The sequence below is a fragment of the Leucopleurus acutus genome (genome assembly GCF_964270905.1).
Source record: "Leucopleurus acutus genome assembly, chromosome: 1".
Classification (NCBI taxonomy): domain Eukaryota; kingdom Metazoa; phylum Chordata; class Mammalia; order Artiodactyla; family Delphinidae; genus Leucopleurus; species Leucopleurus acutus.
In genome coordinates, this window is record NC_139142.1 from 39,579,122 (window position 1) to 39,605,380 (window position 26,259).

Consider the following 26,259-nt stretch of genomic DNA (forward strand, 5'->3'; position numbering starts at 1 on the left):
CAAGCAGCTGACCTCTACCATCTCATTTAATCCTCATAAAAGCCACGTGAGGTAGCACACATAATAGGATGGCCTAGAGCACAGATCCTGAAGCTGGATGGCCTGGATGTGATTTGGGGCAAGTTGTTAACTACTTTGAACCACTGTTTCTTAATATATAAAAAGGTATAATAATAACAGTACCTACTTTATAAGGTTATCATGAAGATAAAAAGTGTTGATAATGTAAAATACTTAGAACAGTGCCTGGCACTCTAGTGCATATAAAAGTTTATTATGTAAATAAAATAAAATTATTGTCTCTGTTTTGCAAATGAGGAGACATTGCTGGGTTATATAGCTTGTCTAGGTTCACACATCTAGTTGGTGATGAGATTGAATGACAGAGTCCATGTGCTTAATCATATATGTGTGTGTGTGTATGTGTGTGTGTGTGTGTGTGTGTGTATAAAACACATAACCACTATTTTAAGTGTGTGTGCATGTGTGTGTGTGTGTGTGTGTGTGTGCGTGTGCATGTGCGTGTGTTTCACAAGGCCAGTTAGGTGGGAGTTAAAGTTTCCTTGGTAGAAAAAAAATTGGTGAAATTATCAAGTAAGTTTCCATTAAGAACGTTAGTTGAGATCACAGGTTGTCACCACAAATGCCTACAGGGGCAGACAGGTCACGTAAAGGAGGGAAGCCAAATGGTGTGACATGAAATAAAACAGCAACAGACAATTATCCTTCTGGTCAGGCAAATTCAGGGAGAAGTGGGTCTAACTGGAACATGCAAAGAAGAAAAATGGGCTCGAAGTTGCCAGAGATGCTAATTTTTTCATTAAAAAATGGAATAGGAACCTCTTCCTAAAGACTACAGTTTTAGGCTTCATACATATCGACAGCCAGTTTAGGGCCTTTGGTTTAGACAAGACTCTATACTTTTTCTTTCTTTTATATTTTATTTATTTTTTTATTGTGTACAAATTTAATGTCTTATTTCTTTTTAAAATTTATTTTATTGAAGTATAGTTGATTTACAATGTTGCGTTAGTTTCTGGTGCATAGCAAAGTGATTCATTTTTTATATATATACATATATATGTATACATATATGTTCTTTTTCAGATTCTTTTCCGTTATACGTTATTACAAGATATTGAATATAGTTGCCTGTATTATACAGTAGGTCCTTGTTGTTCATCTGTTTTATATATAGTAGTATGTATCTGGTAACCCCAAACCCCTAATTTATCCCTGCCCCCTCCTTCTGCCTTTGGTAAGCATAAATTTGTTTTCTATGTCTGTGAGTCTATTTCTGTTTTGTAAATAAGTTCCTTTGTACCATTTTTTTAGATTCCACATGGTATCATATGATATTTGTGAGGGGATGGAAAAAGGTATTCCACGCAAATGGAAATCAAAAGAAAGCTGGAGGAGCAATACTTGTATCAGATAAAATAGACTTTAAAATAAACACTGTTTCAAGAGACAAAGAAGGACACTACATAATGATCAAGGATCAATCCAAGAAGATATAACAATTGTAAATATATATGCACCCAACATAGGAGCACCTTAATATGTAAGGCAAATATTAACAGATGTAAAAGGAGATATCAACAGTAACACAATAATAGTGGGGGACTTTAACACCCCACTTACATCAATGGACAGATCATCCAGACAGAAAATCAATAAGGAAACACTGGCCTTACATGACACATTAGACCAAATGATATTTATTGATATTATCTATAGAGCATTTCACCCAAAAAGCAGCAGAATACACGTTCTTTTCAAGTGCACATGGAACATTCTTGATAGATCACATGCTAGGCCACAAAAAAAGCCTCAGTAAATTTAAGAAAAGTGAAATATCAACCATATATTCCAACCACATCACTATAATATTAGAAGTCAACTATAAGAAAAAAAAACCTGCAAAAAACACAAACAGATGGAGGCTAAACAGTATGCTACTAAACAACCAATGGGTCACTGAAGAGATCAAAGAGGAAATAAAAAAAATACCTAGAGACAAACGAAAATGAAAACATGACAATCCAAAACCTATGGGACATGGGACTTTGCTGGTGGCACAGTGGTTGAGAATCCGCCTGCCAATGCAGGGGACACAGGTTCGATCTCTGCCAGGAAGATCCCACATGCCATGGAACAGCTAAGCCCGTGCGCCACAACTACTGAGCCTGCGCTCTAGAGCCCACGAGCCACAACTACTGAAGCCTGCGTGCCTAGAGCCCATGCTCCACAACAAGAGAAGCCACCACAATGAGAAGCCCGCGCACCGCAACGAAGAGTAGCACCCGCTAGCCGCAACTAAAAGAAAGCCCGTGCACAGCAACGAAGACCCAACACAGCCAAAAATAAACAAATATTAAAAAAAAACCCCACAACACCTATGGGACACAGCCAAAGCAGTTCTAAGAAAGAAGTTTATAGTGATACAAGCTTACCTCAGGAAACAAGAAAAATCTCAATAAACAACCTAAACTTACACCTAAAACAACTAGAGAAAGAAGAACAAACAAAACCCAAAGTTAGTAGAAGGAAGGAAATCATAAAGATCAGAACAGAAATAAGTGAAATAGAGACTTAAAAAGCAATAAAAAAGATAAATGAAACTAAAATCTGGTTCTTCAAAAAGATTAAAAAAAATTGATAAACCTTTAGCCAGACTCATCCAGGAAAAATAGAGAGAGGGCCCAAATCAATAAAATCAGAAATGAAAAACGAGAAGTTACCACAGACACCACAGAAATACAAACGATCATAAGAGATTACTATGAGCAACTATAATGCCAATAAAACGGACAACCTAGAAGAAATGGACAAATTCTTGGAAAGGTACAGTCTCCCAAGATGGAACCAGGAAGAAATAGAAAATATGAATAGACCGATTACCGGTACTGAAATTGAATCAGTAATTTAAAAGCTCTCAACAAACAAAAGTTCAGGATCAGATGGCTTCACAGGTGAATTCTACCAAACATTTAGACAAGAGTTAACACCTACCCTTCTGAAACTATTCCAAAAAATTGCAGAGGAAGGAAGACTTCCAAATTCATTCTGTGAGGCCACCATCACCCTGATACCAAAACTAGACAAAGATATCACAAAAAAAAAGAAAATTACAGGCCAATATCACTGATGAACATAGATGCAAAAATCCTCAATAAAATACTAGCAAACAGATTCCAATAGTACTTTAAAAGGTTCATAGACAAGACCATATTCTTGATTAAAAAGGCCAGAAACACAAACTAAGCCTGCATTCTGACTGTTAAAAGGTATAAAATCCAAAGTAATCACAAAACCCCCCACAAAACACAAAGTAATTGATCAATACTCAGAAATGAATCTGAATCAAGTGTTTCTGCCTTAAACAAAATGACTAAAATTTGCAACAAAAACAAAGATCTCCTTTTATGCTGCAGATATGAAAGTGTGTTTCTTCCTCCTGAGAAGGGTGTGTATGTGTATGTTTTGTGCATGTGAGGGTATTTCTTCCTTCTCTCTGCAAATAAATATGTTTAATGTTGCCTCTAATTGAAGATAACTATTACTTAAATTTATTTTACATTATAGATTTGCCACTTGAGTAACATGTATAGTAAGATATTGCCCCAAATCATCTAGAATTTCTCAACTATTAATTATCTTGATTCTTAAATGCCAGGGATTATAGTATGTGATCACTGAAAGCTATTACCTTTGTCTACATACTATAAGGCTGAAGACTACTGTATGTTTAGTTTACTTGCAACAATTAATTCCATAAGTCATCATGTGATTCATGCCTTCTTAGAGAAATACTGTTGATATTTCTTTCCTCCTTAGGGATAGATCATTTATTAACTGATTAGCCTCTCTCTCTAATTAGTGCTTTTTAACCAGTTCATGATTCATTAGCACTTTTACCAACATGATTGGCAAAAGAAATAACATATAAAACTTAATCTGTAAATTGTGTAATTTTTTTGTTGGGGATTAAAATTTCTAGGTCAACATATTAGAGTAAGAGAAAAAAATCAGATTCTAAAACAATTCTTAATAATCATGCTTTCTCCTGAAATCACACACAACCAGAGGAAGTCTCAGCTCTTGGGAGGAGAGAAGACAGGGGACCTCTTACCAGATAAACTCCCTGCAGTGAGAGCAGTAGGTGGGCTGCCTCAGGTATGTGGCCATGAACTTATGTCCGTTGATCTGGTGGACTCGCCTTCTCATAGCCCTTTGGCGCTTCCTGGTAAAATGTTTGAAGATTCGGTCTCTCTGGAGAGTAGCTATATATATTAAAAGAAGGGAAAAAAGAATAATGTGTAATGAACCTACCAGCACCTAATGTATGAGAAAGTTTGGTAGTTCAAATACTCCCCAAATTACTTTTTTCTTTCTTCAAGATGTAAAACACCCCAGAAAATCATCATGCTTTGTTAGACATACGTGAACCCTGGGATTCCCAACTGCCTAGTTATAATTGGCTATCTTGGGCCAGTCTCCCCCAGAACAGAGCATGGGTTCCCCAGAGTTTCGATGCGCCAGTATGTGACAGCAGCATGGTCTCGCAGTCCCTGTCCAGCTGTCTGGGACCTCAGGTTCACCGACTGGCTGCAGTGACCGGCTGGCAAACAGGGCTCCTCATTACTCCCCTTTCATTCTGCTGTCCTCACAAACTTAGTGAGGGAACTGCCCCCAACACAGTGAGAGCCCTGCCCAAAAGCATCAGTTCCAGCACCACCTCTGTTAACTTGGAAGAGGCAGAAATTAACTGGGAATACACTCAGAGTTCCCTTTCTAATTTCATATTTTAAAAGTAGTGGCTCCTAATCTGAAGACTCTAAAAACTGTGCACCATTTAAAGATCATAAATGATATCTTCCACCTAACTGTTCTAGAACTTTTCCAATGTATGCAGAGACTTGTGATTATAAAATAAAGATTCCTTCTTCAATAATGCTTTTAAATGAATCACTGCTCCAAAGGAAACTAAAGGAATCATGCAAGAATAATCTGCTAATAAATTTTAAAACCTGGAAGAAATAGAAGATTTCCATGTAAATACATGGTCAAAATTAGTCACATAAACCAAAAAGTCTAATTTTTTAGAAGGAATTGATAAAGTTTTTAAAGGACTACCTCTAATTCTGAAGGATTCATTTTATGTAGACTTTTCCCAGTAGCAATATACTCAAATAACCAGAAACTTCTATACTATCCAGAATTATCTTAAAAAGAAAAACTCACTATGACCAAGTGGGAATTTTCTCAGGAGCATAACAATGGGCATATTATTACAAAATCTATTATAGCTTATTCTATTAATAGGTGAAAGAATAAGTATGACAGTTTCAATAGATGTTTAAAAGGCACTTGATAAAATTTAACTTGTAATCCAGTAAAAAATTCTTTCGAAAAGACTAAAAGATTGTCTCTTTAACATGACTAACACACATTTTCACAGGTCAGAAGTATCAAACTGAATGGTAAATGTTAACAAAATTCCTGGGACAGTTAAGAATGAATAAGACTAATTATCACCACTATTATTTAATATTATTCTGAAAGTACTCACCAAAGTTGTTAGAAATGAAACAAAAGATCAAACTATTAGGAAAAGGTGGCAAAGATACCATTATTTGAAGTTGTTTAATGTATGACTAGAAAACTCAGGAGAATTCAGCCTAATTTATTAAAAAAATTAGTTTGGTGTGATGGACAATAATAAATCATTAAAAGTCAAGTTATTTAGTATATCAAAAGAGCCAACTAGAATAAGTTAAAAAATCCCATTCATACAACCAAAAAAACCAAATTATCTAGGAAATAATTTATCAGAAGTGCAAGATTTATATGAAAAAAAGACTATAAAACCAACTGAAGGGTATGAAAAGATAAGTAAAAATGAAGTTCTTAAATTGGAACACTCAATACTACAAAGTTGTCAATTCTATCTAATGTCTAAATTCAACAAAATTTCAATCAACATTCCCAAAGGATGTTTCTAAACTTGACAATTTTTTTCAAGGTTTATTTGGTACTATAAATATTTTAAAACTGTCCCAAAATTTCAATGAGGGAGGACCTGCTCTACATGTTAAAACATATTATAAAATTACGATAATTTAAACAGTGCTCTACCCCCTCAAGAAAAGTCCAAAACTAGAGATCAATTTGGCTGAAAGAGAATATGGTTCAAATCAGTGGGAAAAGATGGATTATTCAATAAGTGGTGTTTAGACAACTAGGTAGCCTTTTGGGAAATATCTTTACCTCACTCCTTACACCCAAATAATCTCAGATAAATGTTGAGGTGGAAATTATAGAAAGAAAGAAAACATGGGAAAAAAATACACTCCTAGGAATGGGATGAGGATAACAAATTTCTACAGCCATAAAAGATCCACAGATTTGCAATCTATGAAATTTAAAGTCCTACTTGTCAACAGACACAAAACAAAGTTAAAACAAACTGGGGAGAAAAGGATTTGCAACATGTGACAAAGTGTTACTATTTATAATATGTATAAATCATTAAGAAAAGAGGATAAACAATCTAGTAAAAAAGGGGCAGAGGAAGTGAACAGGGAATTCATAAAATTATAAATGCAAATAGACAATAAACATGCCAAGATGTCCAATCCTATCCAAGACAGACATGTAAGAACTGCAAGGTAAATGACATTTTACCTCTTAAGTTGGCAAATACTTATAAAGGTAGTTAACATGCCTACTCTTACTACAGTATAGGGAAATCTGCACCTCCAGCCTCTGCTGGTAGGAGCATAAACTGGTCTCTAGTCCTCGCCCCACCATCCTCTGGCTGTATTTACCCTGCTAAGCCTCAGTGTTCCCATCTATAAACCAGGTAGTGCCTTCCTCCTAGGTTTTTTCCAAGGACTGAAAGAGATAACGCGTTAGAAACGTTTTGCCCAGAGCTAGGCACCTGGTCACATTCAACACGTAGCTATTTCAAGAATGATTTCTTTCGGTGACCAATTTGACAAATAACTGTCGAAGTATTTATTCCAGTTTTATTGGGAAATAATTGACATAACTTCACTGTGTAAGTTTAAGGTGTACAAGCATGACGGTCTGATTTACAAATACTGTGAAATGATTACCATAATAGGTTCAGCTAACATTCACCTTCTCATATAAATACAATAAAAAGAAAGAAGAAAAGGAAATACATATTTTCTCCTTGTGATGAGAACTCTTAGGATTTATTCTCGACTTTCCTATATATCATACATCAATGTTAGCTGTGGTTATCATGTTGTATACATTACATCCCTAGTACTTACTTATCTTATAACCAGAAGTTTATACCTTTTGACCACCTTCCTCCAATTCTTCCTCCCCCTACACCCGGCCTCTGGTAACCACAAATCTGATCTGTTTTTCTGTGAATTGGTTGTTTTGTTTTTCCTGTTTGTTTTTTAGATCATACAGTATTTGTTTTTCTCTGACTTATTTCACTTAGCATAATGCCTTCAAGGTCCATCCATGTTGACGTAAATGGTAAGATATCCTCATTTTTTTATAGCTAATATTCCATTGTGTATATATATCACAACTTCTTTATCCATTCATCCATCGATAGACACAGGTTGTTTCTATATCTTGGCTATTGTAAACAATGCTGCTATGAACACGGGGGTGCAGATATCTTTTCGAGTTAGTGTTTTTGTGACCTTGTCCAAGTGTTATGTGCATTTCCTTTCATGCAACAATTCAACTTCTAGGATTTGTTTTCTATAAAAAAACACCAGAAAGCAGGAATATATGTTATATAGATATCAATCATTATATTCTTTTTAACAGTAAAAATTAGGGTCAATACAAGAAATCTCAAAGAATAAAATGTAGAAATAGTCCAAATAAACGTTGCTAAGATACCAATTCTTCAGAGGCTCTAGCATGGTTAAAATTGTACCTGCTTCAGGTTTTGTTTTGGGGTGTGTGTGTGTGTAACATCTTTGGCAAGCAGCCCAATTACTATCATTCTCAGGTTTCCCAGCTATCTAAAGAAGATGAAAATATACCTTTGTCCTCAGCACTACGGGGATAGTGTCATAATCAATATTCCTGAGAGGCTCTTACAATTTTGGATAAGGGTCACCTAAGAACAGAAGTCACTGTACTGTACTGCTCTCTTCCACAATACTTCTAGAAGCCATTTAGTAACCACAAAATAAACAGATTTTAATGTTCGTTTGTTGACAGATGATGAAAGTTAGCCTAATGATAAGACCCTATCCCTGATCTACATTATCACCAACCTAAGACCCAGCTCAGTACTGGCCAAAGTAAAACTTGTATTGAATTACTAAACACTTATCACATCTAAATGCAAATTAAATTCTCCCTGGGGGTCCAATTACTAATAATTTACTCATTTAATCCCTTAATACTATAAAGATTGGTTAAAAGGTCAGCTCACTTGCAGTTTTAATATTTCATGAATTGGGTCTTTTTTTTCCCCCCTCAACAGCTATTACCATTGCAGTAATGTGACCTATCAATTTTCCAGGTGATTTGTTATAGCTGGAAGGACATGGGAAGAAACTGCTTGTAGCTGTTCACCAAGTCGGTCATCCCCTAATGCCTTCGCTCCTGCCTTTCACCCCCCCTGGAATGTTCTTCCTTCCCTTTTTTTTTTTTTTTTGTTTTAAACTAGTTAACTTAGACTCTCCTGTGTGCCTCAGAGCCTAAGGCAAATCCTGAATCAGAGTGAAATGCTTCTCCCCTCTGTTTCCACAGCAACCTGGGAGCACACCTCCATCTTTTCCCTTATCCCAGGCAACTAGGGGTTATGTCTCTTTCACCTCCTATACCCAGGTGCCTCATAAGACCTCATACATGGTCATTTTAACTAAACTTCACTCTTCCCTTTTCTCTATTCTTTTGCACATGTGCCTCTTTTTGTTTAGAAAGCAAACACACACTCACCCACACCTCAGAATTTGCAAGAAATTTAAGTCATGTAAGTAAACCGGGGCCCCCATGGCTTCATATGGCTTTCCCTATCACCATTCTTTTGCTGGCTGCCCTGACCAGAAAGAAAGAACTCTGGGACTTAACTGTGTTCCCCAGAGCACAGACTCAACCCCCATTTGACAATCAGAGCACAGAGGGAGCTTCCTCATTGTTCACACGGCCTCCTGTTGACTTAGGACTGAGTTAGAAGGGCTAAAAAAGACGATGTAATCCTATGTACCCTGGGCTTTGAGAAATCTTTCAGATCACGTGTTAGTTGAACACATCAAGCCATCCTAACATGCTCTGCAGCCAAAACTTGCATCACAACCTCTGTTTTGCTCCTGAGGTGCTCAATGCCTCTAAGTAAATAGGAAGCTGGCTCAGTGCCCCAGAGTGGAAACTCACATTCCAGTCTCAGGAGGTGGGCAGGTCTGGAGCCCTGATCTGTCTTATCCAGGAGCTGGTGTTGCCAAGCCCTCCCAACCACAGGGTGGAGAATAATTATGTCAAATGTAACGAAGCTTAACTAGTTTGAAATAAAATTATATTTCATAAAATCTGATTGTCAGCCCACACACTCTTTCAGAACTTGAGGAGGCACAAGTGAGTAGGAGCCACCCCAGGGTAAGCTTCCATCGCAGAAAGCCGTGCTGGTCTGAAACTTGCGCTGCTGATGTGAGGTTCTGCCAGGGAGGAGTGGCTCTCCGAAGTCTCTGTCATACGGTCTAAACCTGATCTCAAAAATAGTAAATATTTCATCCTTTTTAGTCTTCTGCTCTCCCTACCTGAACTTAAGGCTTTATATACCAGACATAGACATCTGTATTTGAAAGTACTTCTGAAACATTCTGATGTGAGTCAAAACAGCATAGTTCCAAGTTTCCAAATGACTGTAAGCATATTAAATCAGAAAGAGAAATCTACGGCACTTTTTAATTTTTAGAATTACTGATATAAAGCATATAAAGGAAATACCTCTGATGTAGTGTAGAATGCAATTTAAGTTGAATTTGCTCAGCAGCAAAAGCACTTAGTTTACTAAAATCTGGTCTTCAAGGGGGCGGTGCAGAGGAGGTCGTGCAGCCTTTATATATGGCAGGCAGGAGAGTGTGGTGGGTGAGCGCTTCGAATCTGGAGCCCAGCTGTGAATCCTGCTTCTTCCCCTTATAAACTGGGTGACCTTGGGCAACTTGTTTTATCTCCTATGCCTCAGTTTCCTCATTTGTAGAACATGAAGGGCTAGAGAACTCTCCTCAAAGGGCCATTTTGAGGACTTGCTGAGATAACAAGTGTAACATAATTAGAAAAATACCTAGCAGGTGGCAACTAAGTGTTACCTATTATACTTGTTGTTAAAACTCTTACTTCAGAGTTCAAGAAATAGAAGCGATTTTTAATCCAATCACCTAATTGCCTAGAAGAAGAATCAATACCTAGGAAACCATTACCTAGAAGTTCAACAACGTGCTCAAGGCTCATCTAGTAGCTAGCTAGCACCAGAACTACCCCCGGAATCCTCCACTCTTGATCTTATCCCAGGACCATACGGTTAACACCATCCTGCACTTTGTCCTTTATTAACATTATTAACATTGGGTCTCCTAGAATCTTCTAGAATCAATTGGGTCTCTCCCCTGGAAAGTAATAAATTTTCTGGTGAGGAAACAGAAACTAACAGGAAGGTTAAGTGAGGTCAGGCAGCCAATGATAGAAGTGGGGACGCCAGACCCTGTTTACTATGTTGAACTACTGAGCAATGCTATCAGATGTCTTTTTTCTTCTTCCTGAGACATTCATTTTACCATGTGTGCACTTGGGAGGTGATGACTATGGGAAAAACAAACAGGAAAACCTTAGTGTTGACCAAAAGTTACCAGAAAGTCAAGAAAGAACCAGAGTGTGCTATGTTGTTGATGTCTCTAAAATACAAAATATCCTTGAAAGGTAATGCAATAAGGTAGTGAGAGAATTTTGCTTAGTATTATCCAACATACTGAATAAGCAACCACGTGATCACAGAACTGTGTGATAAAGAATGATGCTTAAGAACTTAAACTTAGATGATTCCTGTCTGAGACAATAGTGATAATAACAGAACAATTAGCACACGTATTAAGCAAATACATAATTTAAATGAGTCTTTACAACAGGTACACACAACCAGTGGGTGACAGCATTTATTGGGTGTTGAGTGAAGAGAGAATCGCAGGAGTTGTGTACCTAGTCGTCTGATTAATTAAGGAAGACTTCATAAATGGGTTGAGATTAGCTGTTGTTTGGAAGAGGAAGGAGAACCTGGTGAACCAGGATAGGGAGAGGATTCCAGGAATTTACGCCAGCACCAGTCACAATGGCTGTGACAGTGTTGGTATTAAAAATGGCAAGCAAAAGCCCCCAAATGGCACTGAGCAGAACAGAATCTTCTGTTTTTTGAAAAGAGCTGAATCACATGACTCATAGGTATTTCTAAATTCAGACAGAATGATTCAACTCAACGTAGTATGAGACCTGACTCTACAGGAGCTATATACAGGTGTTTCTCAGGGACTTGGCTTCCTCTGAGGAAGCACAGTCTACAAAAGCATCTACCATCGTGCAAACTCATGGGGATGACCATCACTGGAAAGAGGAGGGAAAAACAATTTTTTACTAGATTGACCCTCTCGCAGAGGACTCATGGCTCATAGCATCATGAAAGCTGAGCCCATTCTCACCCAATCCCACTAACCCTCCAGTCTCCTCTGTCAGCAGAAAGAGGAGCAGAACAGAGGTCATGGATGCGGCCATCAGAAATGGTACCCAAGTTCCATCAGGAGCCTTGGGAAAGGCCTCTCACCCCACTGTTATAAGAGCCCTGATCTCCCATCGTCTAATCACCTCCTTCTTAATTTCACCCCTTGTATCTACGGGTACTGTCCAAAGTACAAACTCTCTCCTCAGCCCTGAAGAAAGGGACCTTGGCTCCAACAACATCTGGTTCCTCTCACTCCACAATTTCTTCTTAGTCTCCCTCACCAGCTATTCTCTTCCACCCAACGTTTTAAACATGTGTGTGTCCCAAGGTTCTTTGTACACCATTCTTCTGGTCTTTCGGGGCACTCATCTCCTCCAAGACTTCAAAAGACCTCTTGACTTCCAACAATTGCCTATGTACTGAGGACTCGCAAATCTGCAGCTCTAGCTCTGGCTTCTAACTACTAAACTTGTTTCTAAGTAGCTTCTCAGTATCTCTTCAAGACATCCCCAAAGTACCTAAAACTTGACATTTGTAGGCTGAACCCTCTTCCCCAACCTCTTGAACCCACGTTTCTTCCTAGATAATAGTACCACTATGCTTGGAGTCATCCAGAAAAAGAAGAAAAAACCCCCCAAAACAGCGTAGAGATGTCTTCAGGTCCTCCTTCTCCATCCACAACAAATTGATCGTCAAGTTCTACTAAGCCTTCTATGATCTGACTGGGTCTCTCCCTCCCATGCTTATTGGGTATAGTTAGTTCATGCCTTTTTCCTCTCATCTGGACTGTGAAATAGTTTCCTAACCAGTCTCCCTGCATAAGTTTGCTCCCCTCTGAAATCCATCCTTCATCCAACCAGTTATGTGCAGGAAATACACATAATTCACAGTGTATGTGAATATCCTGCATGGAAATCAGGCTTACTGTAGTTGTCCTATTTGAACCATAGTAAGGTAGTAGGGGGTATATTTTCCCCAAAGGGTGGTGTTTCCACTGTCCAACATCTGAGAGAAAGTTGAGTCCTCAGACAGCAAAAAGACTTTCAAGTGGGCCTTAGTCAGGTGGGAGACTAGTCTTTCCCCCGGTCCTCAATTTCTGGGGTCTGGACCTGAGGTACCAGGAATGGGGCATCCACAAGGCTCTGCAGAGAAAGACAGAGGTAGGCTAGGAGCAAGCCCAGTAGTAATGGGCTTGGAGGACCAGGATTCCTTTCATTACGAACCCAGAAGATCTTAAACTCCTCCACTAAGTCTGTTTAGTAGATACCAATGTTGACTTCCCTAACCCCACACCCACTGTTCTCAGGAACCCATCAAATCTTCTCCTCCCTTTCATCCTGCCACCTGGGTTCCTTCAGGGATCTCTAAGAGTTGGCAGAACATCCTCAAGGGGCAAGGAAACTGGGATATTTATCCTCCAGCTTCCATCTGACATTGGTTAATGGCTGCTTCAAGGAAAGGGGACATTAATTCTCCAGCATTTCCAGCCCTTCTTTGTGGGCTGCGAGGAAATATGGGCAGGTCATTCATAGCATCTACCATAGAATGAATTCATACTTAGCCTGGTCCTGATTTCTTATTTATATTTTGCTGCCATATATATTTCCTAACAAGCTTCTGTGGAATGAGATGGAGTATAACTAGAAAATTCTTACAATAATAATCTTTGACTATCATTGTGCCTACTCTTTTCTGCACATATAATTTAATGACAGAAATTTCTTCTTGTTCCCTATGACAAATGCAAGGATCCTACAATGACTCACTGTGAAAAATGGGAAGGATTTCTACTCTGCGATTCTACAAATATTTTATTTCCCCCACTGATTTCATCCGTAAATAGACTTCCAGCAGCCACTTCTTCATTCTTCAGTTTTTTAAAATGAAAATTAAACATTGCTCAGTGGATCATTAACCATCAGCTTTCAGGATGAGCAGGAAATATGTTTCTGTTCCATCAAATTTGTATTGGATCCTTGGAGGTATGTCCCTATCATCACTCTGTCATCCTATCTGGAAATTATCTCAAAATAGCATTATCCACAACTCCAAGCTTAAGTTAGATAAAGTATCTTGGTTTTATATGCTTAAAAATTGAAGCATTTTCCAGTTATCTGGCAATTTTTCTTTTACCTGGAGAGAAAATTTAACTGGAGAGAAAATGTCCCACTCATGGTATCTCCTGTCCCTTTGATAACCTTCTGAACTTAAGAGGATAATGAAACCATGATGTGGTTTCACTTATCAGAGCAGAGGCAGCATATAAAAATGTCTTCTTGCTCTTTCATTATAGTTGTTTATAAAGATAATATATGGTCACTAGAGAAAATGCAAATGATACAGAAAATAAAGAAAAATTTTTTTCTTTTAAAAAGTCATCTTCACGGGGCTTCCCTGGTGGTGCAGTGGTTGAGAGTCCGCCTGCCGATGCAGGGAACACAGGTTCGTGCCCCGGTCCAGGAAGATCCCACATGCCGCAGAGCGGCTGGGCCCGTGAGCCATGGCCGCTGAGCCTGCGCGTCCAGAGCCTGTTGCTCCGCAACAGGAGAGGCCACAACGGTGAGAGGACCGCGTACCGCAAAAAAAGTCATCTTCAATCTTACTATACAAATAATCACTGAAAATTTTGGTGAACATGCCAAATATATACACTGTATAGACATGCAATCTTATGTAAGTGGTGTCATATTCTTTGTGCTACTTTGCCAACCACTTTCCAATTAAAACGTCTTTCCACATTTTTTTTAATTAAAAAAAAATTTTATTTATTTATTTTTAAATTTTTGGTTGTGTTGGGTCTTTGCTGCTGCCCGCGAGCTTTCTCTAGTTGCGGCGAGCGGGGGCTACTCTTCATTGTGGTGCACGGGCTTCTCACTGCGGTGGCTTCTCTTGTTGTGGAGGACGGGCTCTAGGCACGCGAGCTCAGTAGCTGTGGCTCGCAGGCTCTAGAGCGCAGGCTCAGTAGCTGTGGTGCAGGGGCTTAGCGGCTCCGCGGCATGCGGGATCTTCCCAGACCAGGGCTCAAACCCATGTCCCCTGCATTGGCAGGCGGATTCTTAGCCACTGCACCACCAGGGAAGCTCCCTTTCCATATATATGTATATATGTATATATATATATATATATATATATTTTTTTTTTTTTTTTTGCTGTACGCGGGGCTCTCACCGTTGTGGCGTCTCCTGTTGCAGAGCACAGGCTCCGTAGGCGCAGGCTCTGCGGCCATGGCTCACGGGCCCAGGCGCTCCGCGGCATGTGGGATCCTCCCGGACCGGGGCACAAACCCGTGTCCCCTACATCGGCAGGCGGACTCTCAACCACTGTGCCACCAGGGAAGCCCTTTCCATATATTTTTGAAGACTATATATTTTTAGAGCAGTTTTAGGTTTACAATAAAATTGAGAGGAGGTACAGAGATTTCCCAGATACACACTGTACCTGCCCTACACATGTGTAGCCTCCCCCATTATCAATATCATTCACAGGAATAGGTACGTTTGTTGCTAAGGATAAACCTACATCGACACAACATAATCACCCAAAGTCCATAGTTTACCTTAGGGCTCACTCTTGGTGCTATATATTCTATGGGTTTGGACAAATGTATAATGACATATACTCATCATTATTACAATATACAGAGTAGTTTCACTGCCCTAAAAATCCTCTGTGCTCGGCCTATTCATCTCCTTCTCTTCCTCTCACCTCTGGCGACCACTGATCTTTTTGACAGTCTCCAAAATTTGCCTTTTCCAGAATGTCATAGAGTTGGAATCACACAGTATGTAGTCTTCTCAGATTGGCTTCTTCCACTTACTAATATGCATTTAAGGTTCCTCCGTATCTTTTCATGGATTGATAGTGCATTTCTTTTTATTGTCTGGATATTTCATTGTCTGGATACACCACAGTTTATTTATCTTTTCAGCTACTCAGGGATATCTTGGTTGTTTCCAAGTTTTGGCAATTATGAATAAAGATGCTATAAACATTCATGTGCAGGTTTTTGTGTGGACATAAATTTTCCCTATCTTTTTAAAAGTTACTATTTCTGCTTTTATAGCAACTAATACTAAAGTTACCACTTAATCATATCTTATAAAATGAATATACAGCACAGCTGACTTAAAAGTAAGCTAATAGCATTAGCACATCCCCCCTATGAAAGTAGGGTTTCTCTATTTGAAATCTGTGCTTTTTTTCTCAATCTCATTCTCTAACAGCTTAGAGACTGTCCTCTCCACCGCCAGCCTCCAAGCTCAGGTTAGTCTTCCTTCCTCACAAAAAAGATTCTTACACAAACAACCTGTCCAACCAAAATCTTTTCCAGATAAACATGTGTTTCCTGCTGAGAACTAAAAGAATCCTGCCCTTTAGTGTGGCTGATTCCATTTCCCTTTCAATTTTTGTTTTTTTCCTTTCTACTAGTAGACTTCTGAGGTCCCTTCTAAGCGCTTGAGTTCTGATTTCATGATTTTAGAAAAACTTCACAGGATATTAGCCATGAGGAGTATGATGTCTAATCATTTCCTTTTCCAGCTACATGGCTGGAATGAAAGCAATGCTGCTCCCTCATGTTGCTGATTCAACATGATTTTTAAAACCACTGCACCATTGCTCATTGTAAACAGACTAATTCAAAACCTAACACTGAAGGTAAAACACCTTTATCACACAACTAAATGTGCTCCAACACTGATGCCAGGGCTTTGAATCTCAGCCAGCTTTATTTGATAGTTATTTTAAAAAAAGGAGAGAGAGAGAGAGAGAGAGAGACAGCTGCTTTAATCAAATGTTATTTATATCATATGGTCACTTCCTGTTAGAGGCTCACAACTTAGAAGCATACATCTGGCTATTAGGTTGGCTTTTTTTGTTGTTTGGGTTTTTTTTTTGACAATTGCTTTATGCCTTAAATTAAACAGGGACAGATAAAATTTAAAGGCGACAAATTAAACTTTTAAAAATAATGCAAACCAAGGTTTGGTACTGACAGGGATTGAAACCACTGATAAAAGTAGAGTTTGGGATTAGCAATAAATTCCCATCTTAATGATCCAGTGTTGTTATTACTGTGCTACCAGAAAGAACATTCCACTAGTCAAAGACAAATGAATCCTCTTTTCTTAAAATCCATTCAAAGGATTCCTTCTTTATTACCATAAACAACCCACTCTATATCCTTGAATAAGAGTTCATACCTTTCTAGGAAAAGCAGAAATGTATACAAGAATACACTAAATAGCTGGATAAGGTGTGACAAATGCCTCCATCTTCTGAAGCATTTAGTACCAGCTCAACGTATCACATCAACAAAAGTCTGGATATTTTGGGTTTAATTCAGAGCTTTATTATAACCTAGTAAACATAGTCTAAATACACAACAATTCAACAAACTGCTAGGGTTCCGCTGGAAAATGAATAGCAAAAGACCTCTCAACCCTAAAGCTGTCATTCAATGCACAAACCACTTTGAGGGCAAGCAGGTATTCTGTCCCATTTTGGACACTAAAGGGCAGCTCATCTTTTGTTTTAACCTTGGTCCCCATATAGGCTCTAAGGACACCCAACCTCTTCCTTCTCTATCATATGTGCATTCAATCCACAGATTTTGAATCTTTATTAAGTGCTGGACACTGCGATGGGAAGTAGGGGTACAATGGTGAACATGGTAGAGTAATGCCTTCAACAACTGAAAGCCTACATTGGAGACAGACTGTAAATGGCTATTACTGTGCATAGTACACATTTCCATGTGAGTGTGGAAGGGGAGGAGCCTTACCAGGACAGGCGGCAATCAGAGGTGGCTTCTTTTTAAGGACAATGAAGTTACGACTTTCAGAACAAGTGAAGGGGAGGCGGAACAGGAAAAATGGGGAAGAATGTTGCAAGAAGAGGAAACAGTACGTACCCACGTCCAGAGTTGAGAGAATACAAGGTTCAAGCAAATCCTGATATTCACCTTCCGACCTGATCACTTTAATACCTCGTAACTGCAGCACCATCATCAAATACTTACTAAATGTCTACTATTTACTAGGGCCCAGAACACCAAGAAGTAGGGCAAGATTACTCCAAGAAGGTTCTCAAATCGTTACGGTGGGATACAGGAAGAAACGACTGCACCTTCCATTTATTTATTTCTCACATTCCTCACTTCAATTCTATGATACTTTGTGTTTATAGCAATCATAGTACTATATATATATATACACACACACACATACTATATATATATATATATATATAATTATATATATAATTTAAGAAAATATACATATATGTGGGGTGCATGCTCAAAAATTGTTCACTGATGTCTACTTGATCAAAGAAGTTTGAAGGCCATTTATCCAGATGGGCTCACATTCCAATTGGAGACACAAGCTATAAAGAGATGAAAAGCACCCAGCAGAGAGGCTAAGTGCTATCTACAAGTGTTAAAAGGGGAAGGGGAAGAGGGCTGGGGTGGTCAGGAGAGGCTCCATGGCAGAGATGACATTTCATTTAGGCCTTGACGGAACAGCAGAACTTAGACCAAGGCACCCTATAAAGGTTAGGGAGGATGATCTATCTGGGAAGACTGACATAAGCCCTGGTATATGGGCACTAGAGAACAATGAGAAAACCAACTTCCCTAATACAAAGGCTTCCCACACAGAAGCAGGACAGATGGTGGGGATTCTGAAGCAGAGACAATGGGAGCAGGACAGGGGCATCTTCATTATCAGGCTAAGAAATTGTACTTTATTTTGTAGGCAGTAGGGACCCTGGAAAAATTGTGTGCCCAGAGGCAGGCTTTCTCTGGAAATGGAAAGCTGGGCTACATGGTCACTGAAGTTCCTTCTAACTCTTTAGAGTCTATGTTCCTAATGAAACTTGCTTTCAAGAATGAGGGGAAGAGAAAGATATTTCAGAAGACTGAGGTAGTTCACCACCAAACACCTTCACTAAATCAACTTTTAAAGGATGTACTTTAAGAAGGAGGATGTACTTTTAAAGGATGTACTTCAAGAAGGAGGATCCTCAAAGGAAGGTCTGAGCTACAGAAGAAAATGGTGAGTAAAACATTACAAACATGTTAGGTGAGTATGAACAATGATGGAATAAGCAAGTAATGTCTAGTTAATAGAGCTTCAAAAGAAAAGTAAAAAGACATCTAAAAATAGCAACCAATTAATTACACATCAGCCAGGGGTAAGGGGACTGGAGTTGAAGCATTTAAACATCCTTATTTGTTCAGTAGAAGGTTAAGGTAGTGGCCAACTTTAGATTTTGTTACATAGATGTATTAAAATTCCAAGTATGGCCAGTTTTAAAAAAAGAGGTTATATCTTCCAAACCATAAGAGCGGCGAAAACGGACTTGGTGGAGATGGTGGTGGGAAGAACCTCTATCAACTTAAAAAAAAAAAAAGAAATTTAACTACTTGTGGTTTATAAGACACAAACCTAAAACATGGATAGAAAAAAAAAAAGTAAAAGAATCAAAGAAGATACAAGGCAAATACTAATCAGAAGAAACAGAGTAGCCACATTAATATCATATTAAATACACTGTAAGAGAAATAGTATATGTCATGCTTCTCTGTGGGAAGCCTTTGTATTAGAGAAGTGACGATATAGTGATAAAAGGTTTGTTTCACCAGGAGGATATAAAATTTTATTTTATATATCTAATAGCACAGATTACAAGAAAGTATTAAGCAGCATTAACTCATTATATACTATTGCTTACCGAGGAGCTGAGTAGTATAATAGGGTTACATTCCCTTCTCTAGGTGTCCACTCTGAGACCCTCTAATAGAGGAAAGAAAACACGCCAAATGTCAAGCTCAAATATATTCTTGATTCTTTCATTCCTTCAGTTGTTCAAAATCACACTATAGTTGGCATCTTCTTTTCATTCATGGAGATATACTTTCATTTCTCTTGGATAAATACCTAAGATAAGAATTGCTGGGCTTCCCTGGTGGCACAGTGGTTGAGAGTCCGCCTGCCGATGCAGGGGACCCGGGTTCATGCCCCGGTCCGGGAGGATCCCGCATGCCGCGGAGCGGCTGGGCCCGTGAGCCATGGCCGCTGAGCCTGTGCATCCGGAGCCTGTGCTCCGCAACGGGAGAGGCCACAGTGGTGAGAGGCCCGCGTACCACAAAAAAAAAAAAAAAAAAAAAAAAGAATTGCTGGGTCATAGAGTAGATATATGTTAGTTCTGAAAGACAGTGCCTGCCCATTTTTCAAAGTGGTTGTACCATTTTGCACTCCCACCAATCGTTTGAAAAGTTCTAGTGCTCATGGTCTTAAGCGTTTAGTGTGGCTGGTGTTTTACATTTTAGTCATGCTAGTGAGTGGTATCTTATTGTGGTTTTAATTTGCAATTCCCTACTGCCTCAAAACGTTGAGCATGTTTTCATGTGCTTATTGGCCATCCATATTTCTTCTTTTGGGAAAATGTCTGTCCAAATCTTTCACCTATTTTTTAAAAATTGAGTTGTTTGTCTTCCATTTGTACTATGGCTTTCTGATACAGCTGTTTACTTTTGGGGAGAAGTTAGCAACTGTTTTTCCTGTTGAGAAAATTCAATTGCATGGAATTCACCTGAGAACTCTCTGCCCAAGATTGTGTCCAGATTGAAGGCAAAGAAGGCTTCAGAAAGGTTAGGGCTCATGTTTACTTTTTTATACATACATATTGGTGGGGAGGAGAGAAAATCTAGACTTATGTTTTAAAATTCCATGTATATAGTATTATCCTGACCAGCAAGCAAAGTAAAAAATCACTTTTGCCAAGTTTTTTATAGCATCTCTAGCTGAGTAAAGTAATCCAGTTAAATTTTAATATTTTTGAATTTTAATAAAATAATCTCAATTACATTGATTCTGCTTCATCACCATTTACAATTCCTAGCATACACACACAGATTTTTTTTTTTCTGGCCTCATTAAAATGAGTCTTGTTAATATCTTTGTCAAGTTCTTTACTAACTGAAGTACATTTGATTTTAGCAACTGCCACTGCAACTAGGCAACTTCAGCAGAGTTCAAAGAACACAAATTCCAAGACTGCCCAAGGCTCTGAAAGCATCAGCAATGGGTGTGACTGCTCACCTTCTTTACGTGGAAGCAGCGTCCCGAGCTATTGTACAGACGTATTTTTTTAAAAATCCTCATATCCATCTTTGATCACAAATATCAAAAACAGTGGATGAGAGCATGCCCTCTAACGGCAAAGCATTTATAAACCTCTACCATTTGCCCTTGAGAAACAGAGTGTTCACTCAGTTCTATTTGAGCTCTTGCCCAAAGCTTACCAATTGGTTCCTTGACGTGACATAGTAATTCTGATGAAAGAGGCCTAAAAAGAGTCTACTTTTTCTGTTTCTTACTTGTATTTAATGAGAAGATAGGAACCGGTTTCACTTGATCTGTAAGGAATGAAGCTTTTCATGTTTCCCTCTACTCTCCGGATGAACTGGAAACTGAATGTAAAACTGTAGGAGTGCTCTGTAACATTTAAGAGATAAGTCCCTCTTGCTTTAACGTTGCTTCCTGTAAGAACTTTTTTTAAACCTTTGGCCACGAATGTGGAACAGGGGATAAGGGTGGGATGGGAACAATGGCATTCAAAATTCTTTAAACCATCTATGCAAAAAAGGAAAAACTATCGTTACTCAAAGTTTGAGCCACCTCATTCCCTCACCTCCAAAAAAGGGGTATTTTATTTTTTTTATTTTTGGCTCTGTTGGGTCTTCGTGGCTGCATGAGGGCTCTTCTCTAATTGCGGCGAGCGCGGGCTACTCTTCATCGAGGTGCGCAGACTTCTCATTGCGGTGGCTTCTCTTGTTGCAGAGCATGGGCTCTAGGCACGCGGGCTTCATTAGTTGTGGCTCTTGGGCTCAGCAGTTGTGGTTCACGGGCTTAGTTGCTCCGCGGCATGTGGCATCTTCCTGGACCAGGGATTGAACCCGTGTCCCCTGCATTGGCAGGTGGATTCTAAACCACTCCACTTCCAGGGAAGTCCCAAAAGTATTTTAAAGACACAATTAGAGAAAAGTCTACCTAGTAAAAACTTTTTTTTTTTTTAATTTTTAGGCAATGATTGAATCTCAGAAGCAAACCAATGGGGAATATTTTCTGTGATTGACAGACACAGAATTTTTCACGTTCCCAAAATAAGAGTCCCCACTAATGTAAACAAAACATTTTTGGTGTTTAAGAGCCAGGTGAAAGCTCAGTAATTCTCAGCATCTGGTGCTGACTGGTAACAAGGTGGGATTTCGAGGGGAGAGCCATGTTGCTGATTTTGTGAGCACATATATTTCCCCATTACAAACTGACTCTAATCCACTTTGTAAACTGCGCTCCTGAAGCAGTAACTCATGAGAGATGAAAGAGTCGAATTTCCTCAAACAAAACTTTCCGCATTTTCTTGTAGCTGTGTGAGAAAATTCCTCTGTGAACACAAGGACAGGGTACTCCAGCTTCACGCTCTAATTATAGATAAAAGACTCAAAACAGAAACATTTTAAAATAAGCTACAGCCCTTCACTTAAAACTGTATAAATAATTTTAACAATAGAAGACTTTCTTCTGCCAGTATTTGTGGCAAACTCTAAAGAAAACAAGAGCCTTCACGGGAGTCCTCTTATACTTCCTTGGGGCAAAACTACCATCTAAGACTATGAAGAAGTTATCCTGGATCAAAGAGTTATTAAGAAGTGACACCTCTGATGAAAACATTCTCAGTGAGGCTGTCTGCCCAGACTTGTGAAAGAGTGAAGAATCTGGCTTCAGCAATGACAGGGTCAGTGTGAACTGAAAACTTTATTCTAGATCACGTGTCTGGAGGCTGTAGCACTGTGTTTTGCATTAATGACTAAGGAAATCATAGTTCTGATCTTTTAAGTGTTTTCACTGAAGGCACTGGCAAATGCATGGCACCATAGGGAACGTGACAGCTTGGTGGTGTGAGCAGGGCACGGGCACGAGGAACAGGTGGGGACATGAGAACACTCCTCCCTAGGGAAAGCCAGACAAAACGGTCCCTGGATGCATTCTGGTCTGCTTTCCGCTCACCTGGAACTCAAGTGTGACCACGGCTCTCCAAAAAAAGAAGTATATGGTTGTTCTCTTAGATTCAGAAATGCATGACTTTGTTAAGGTGCACAGAGTTGGAGACAAGGAAAACAGACCTTTAAACAGCTGAATTTGCCTGAAACTACCAAGTACCCAGATCCCCAGCCTTTCCTTGAAGGCCCCCCCAAGGCTGGACCAATATCCCTTTCCAGAGTAACACCCGTGGCCCCTCTACACAGACCTGCTCCAAGCTGGCGTCCTTGCCACTCAGAGCCCTTCCTCCAGCCAGACTCTGCCCAGGTCACTCTCGTCAGCACGAATAGCTGTTCCCTCTCCCAAAGCCAATCCTCATCCAAGTGCTTCCTCATCCCAAGGTGTCTGGAGACCCCTCTAGCTACCTGCACTCTCCTCTTCATTATCAGCGCATGGCTCTGATGCTCGTCCGTGCACGGCACCCCACCCGGCCTTCCCCATCTCACAGTCATTCAATTGCCTGTGCATTTTTCCCTTTTACCTCAAGTAGACCAAAGATTTCTTGGAGGCCAGAGCTAGATTTTGTATCCTCACAGGATCCGTCATAATGAGGTTCTAACACCCATTAGTGGAATCCTTGCAGATTGTACCAACACACAACTGAAAATCATGAAATGCAAGTTAAAGATTCCTTGTTCCCATTTCTGGGTCTCTAGGATTCTGTGGTTCAATGGGACTGCCTGCTTCTCCGAGGCCATCACAATGTGGCAGCTGTGATATAGTGATCTGTAAAAGAGCCTGGCCTCACAGTCACCCGTGAGCTTTAATTTAGGCTCCCACGCTACTTATATATATAAATTTGGGCGACTTTTTCCATTAGACCAAACATGTGTAGCACAGCAACTATGTACCAGGCACTCTGTTAAATATGGCTTTAAGTATTGGGTTGGCCAAAAACTTCATTCTGGTTTTTCCGATGGTAGAGGGTATGGAAAAACCCGAATGAACTTTTTGGCCAACCCAGTATGACTAAGACAAAGTGTGTGGGTGTCAGTGTGTGTGAGTACAGTGTGTACACACACACGTGAGACATAGGGCCTCATTAAACTCACACTCTGCTAGAATATTTCTGCTTATTAAGAAGTGGAGATTCCCAGACTCTATTCCAAACTAACTCAGAATATCTGGGGTAGGAACCCAGAATCTGTATTTTAAACTCAGAGAACCAGTGGTCTAGCAGGAAGGACCTGCAAATCAATAGAGAGTTAAAATACAAAAGCAATTGTTGCCTTATTTCTAGGTTGCGTGTCCAGGGTGCTATGAGACAGAGGAGGGGGCCTGGACAGAGCCCGGGAATCTGAAGCAACGCAGGGGGAGGTGTTGACTGCACTGAATCCAAAGCCCGAGCAGCACTGGATCGCGGGAGAAGCAGAAGGAACAGGAAATGCCCAAGAAAGTCTGTTTCAGCCATTCCCACCCAGCCAGCTCCTTCTGAAAAACCTTTCAGTGGCTGCCTCCAGGCCTCAGGGCAAAGTCCTCAAAGCAGCACACGTGCTGGTTTATCTGCCTGTACTAAACCCTTAACATTCATCCATCCCTGCCTGGCCCTGGGCTCCAGGCTAGCCCTCCTCTCTCCTGTCCTTACTCTCCCACCCTACCTCCCTGTAAAACAACTTCCTTAAGGACTTGCCTCGTTGACCCTTATTCAAGTCAGGGTTTGACTGTCCTCCTTGTAGTGTTTCCAGCCCCAACACCAAAGCTCTTATCATGCAGACTCATATTTACCTGTTCAGACTGTGAACTAGGGGTATGTGGGGGTAGGGAGACGCATCCCTAGTGTTCGCATATCAATAGCCATGAATGAATAAATGGGTGAGTGAGTGAATGGATGGAGGAAGAAATGAATGAATGGATAAGTAAACAGAAGTATAAAAGAGCCTGCCACATTCAGGCACCCACAAGTAGTATACTATAGCTGGAACTACAGTGAGTATGAAGGCCTAGTAGGAGATGAGATTTAGAAGGAAGATGAATACCAGACCTGGGCAGGAAGGAGGAACGTGAGCCTGCACAGATCAAGGAAGACACCGAGAGGTTTCAGCGTTACCAGATTCCTGAAATTCTCTCAAGATAAGGCCAAGAGAGAACCAAGGTCACAAGGGCTGATCTGTGATGATTAAAGCGGAGAATAGGGGCTTCCCTGGTGGCGCAGTGGTTGAGAGTCCGCCTGCTGATGCAGCGGACACGGGTTCGTGCCCCAGACCAGCTGGGCCCGTGGGCCATGGCCGCTGAGCCTGCGCATCCGGAGCCTGTGCATCCGGAGCCTGTGCATCCGGAACCTGTGCATCCGGAGCCTGCGCGTCCGGAGCCTGTGCTCCGCAACGGGAGAGGCCACAACAGTGAGAGGACCGCTACCGCAAAAAAAAAAGAGGAGAATACACATAAGAACAATGTATACATTATAAAGTTATGTATAAGTGTAAGAATATTTTCTGCAACTGCTAGCTCTGAAACCCATTCAATCCTATATGTTTAGTTTTCATATCTCAGCAGCACCTAAAACTGGTCGCATAATTAGATGATAAAAGATGACAAAAGTACAGAGGTCAGAAAATGCAGCCACTTGTTAGAGCACTTCGGGGAGGAGTCCTGGGAACTCTACTCCCCTTTCAAAACAAACCAGTTATATACTGGGTCACTCATCAAACCATCCTCGAGATAACATCTACTAGATACTCATATATCAGTGGTAACCTTTGCTGAGCCTCTGTTTTTAGCTCAGTGGTTTGTGTGCTTACAGCAATAATCCACACCAAAGATTTAAGTAAATAAAATGGATTTCAAACAAGGAGTAGAAACCTTTTAAGCAAGAAGTAGAAACCTTTTTTCTAGATGTTCTGGAGCTGGGGGGTCTCAGATCCCTCACCCAATTCCAACCCAAGGCGCCCCCCGAGCTCCTCTCCTCCAGCCGATGGTGGCAGCAGTGGGAGAGGGCAGGGGGACGGAGAAGCATTACCACTGGCTCTTCACAGCCTCATCCAGGAATTCTAGGCAAACTGCTGCCAGACTCCTGCAGGATTTCTGGGAGTGGATTTCTAAGAAGGGTTAGAGACCCACAGATGGACATATAGGTAACATGAGTTTTATTCATTCCTTTGTCCCCATAGCTCACTGTAGGGGTCATGCCATCTTCGAGGAAAACAGAACTTTGCTTTAAGGGCCAAAGACCTTCAACAGCAGCCCAACAGATGGCTGGGGCGAGGGGCGAGCCCTCGAGCAAGGCACAGGCTCCCCAGGGATCTAGTGCTGGACTCCAGCGGTGGCATGGGGTTAGGGGGAGTCTGCTGGACAGACGGACTGAAGCTGAGCCCTCTAGGCGGACAATCCCCGCCCTCCCTGAGCCCACGTGTCCGCCCACTGGTGAGAATGACTCAGCGGTATTGTTGTTTACACTGACACCCACGTACCTGGGCTACAGAGGCTGCCTCAGGGATA

General features: G+C 40.3%; 1 protein-coding gene across 1 annotated transcript in view; it reads right to left on the reverse strand.

Moving 5' to 3' along the window:
• Window positions 1–26,259, reverse strand: part of PRKCH (protein kinase C eta) — a 222,793-nt gene that overhangs the window by 98,322 nt on the left and 98,212 nt on the right. Inside the window, exon 3 of the mRNA XM_082846315.1 lies at window positions 4,136–4,286. Within this exon, the coding sequence (XP_082702441.1) occupies window positions 4,136–4,286 (151 nt within the window). The remainder of the gene's footprint in view (window positions 1–4,135; window positions 4,287–26,259) is intronic.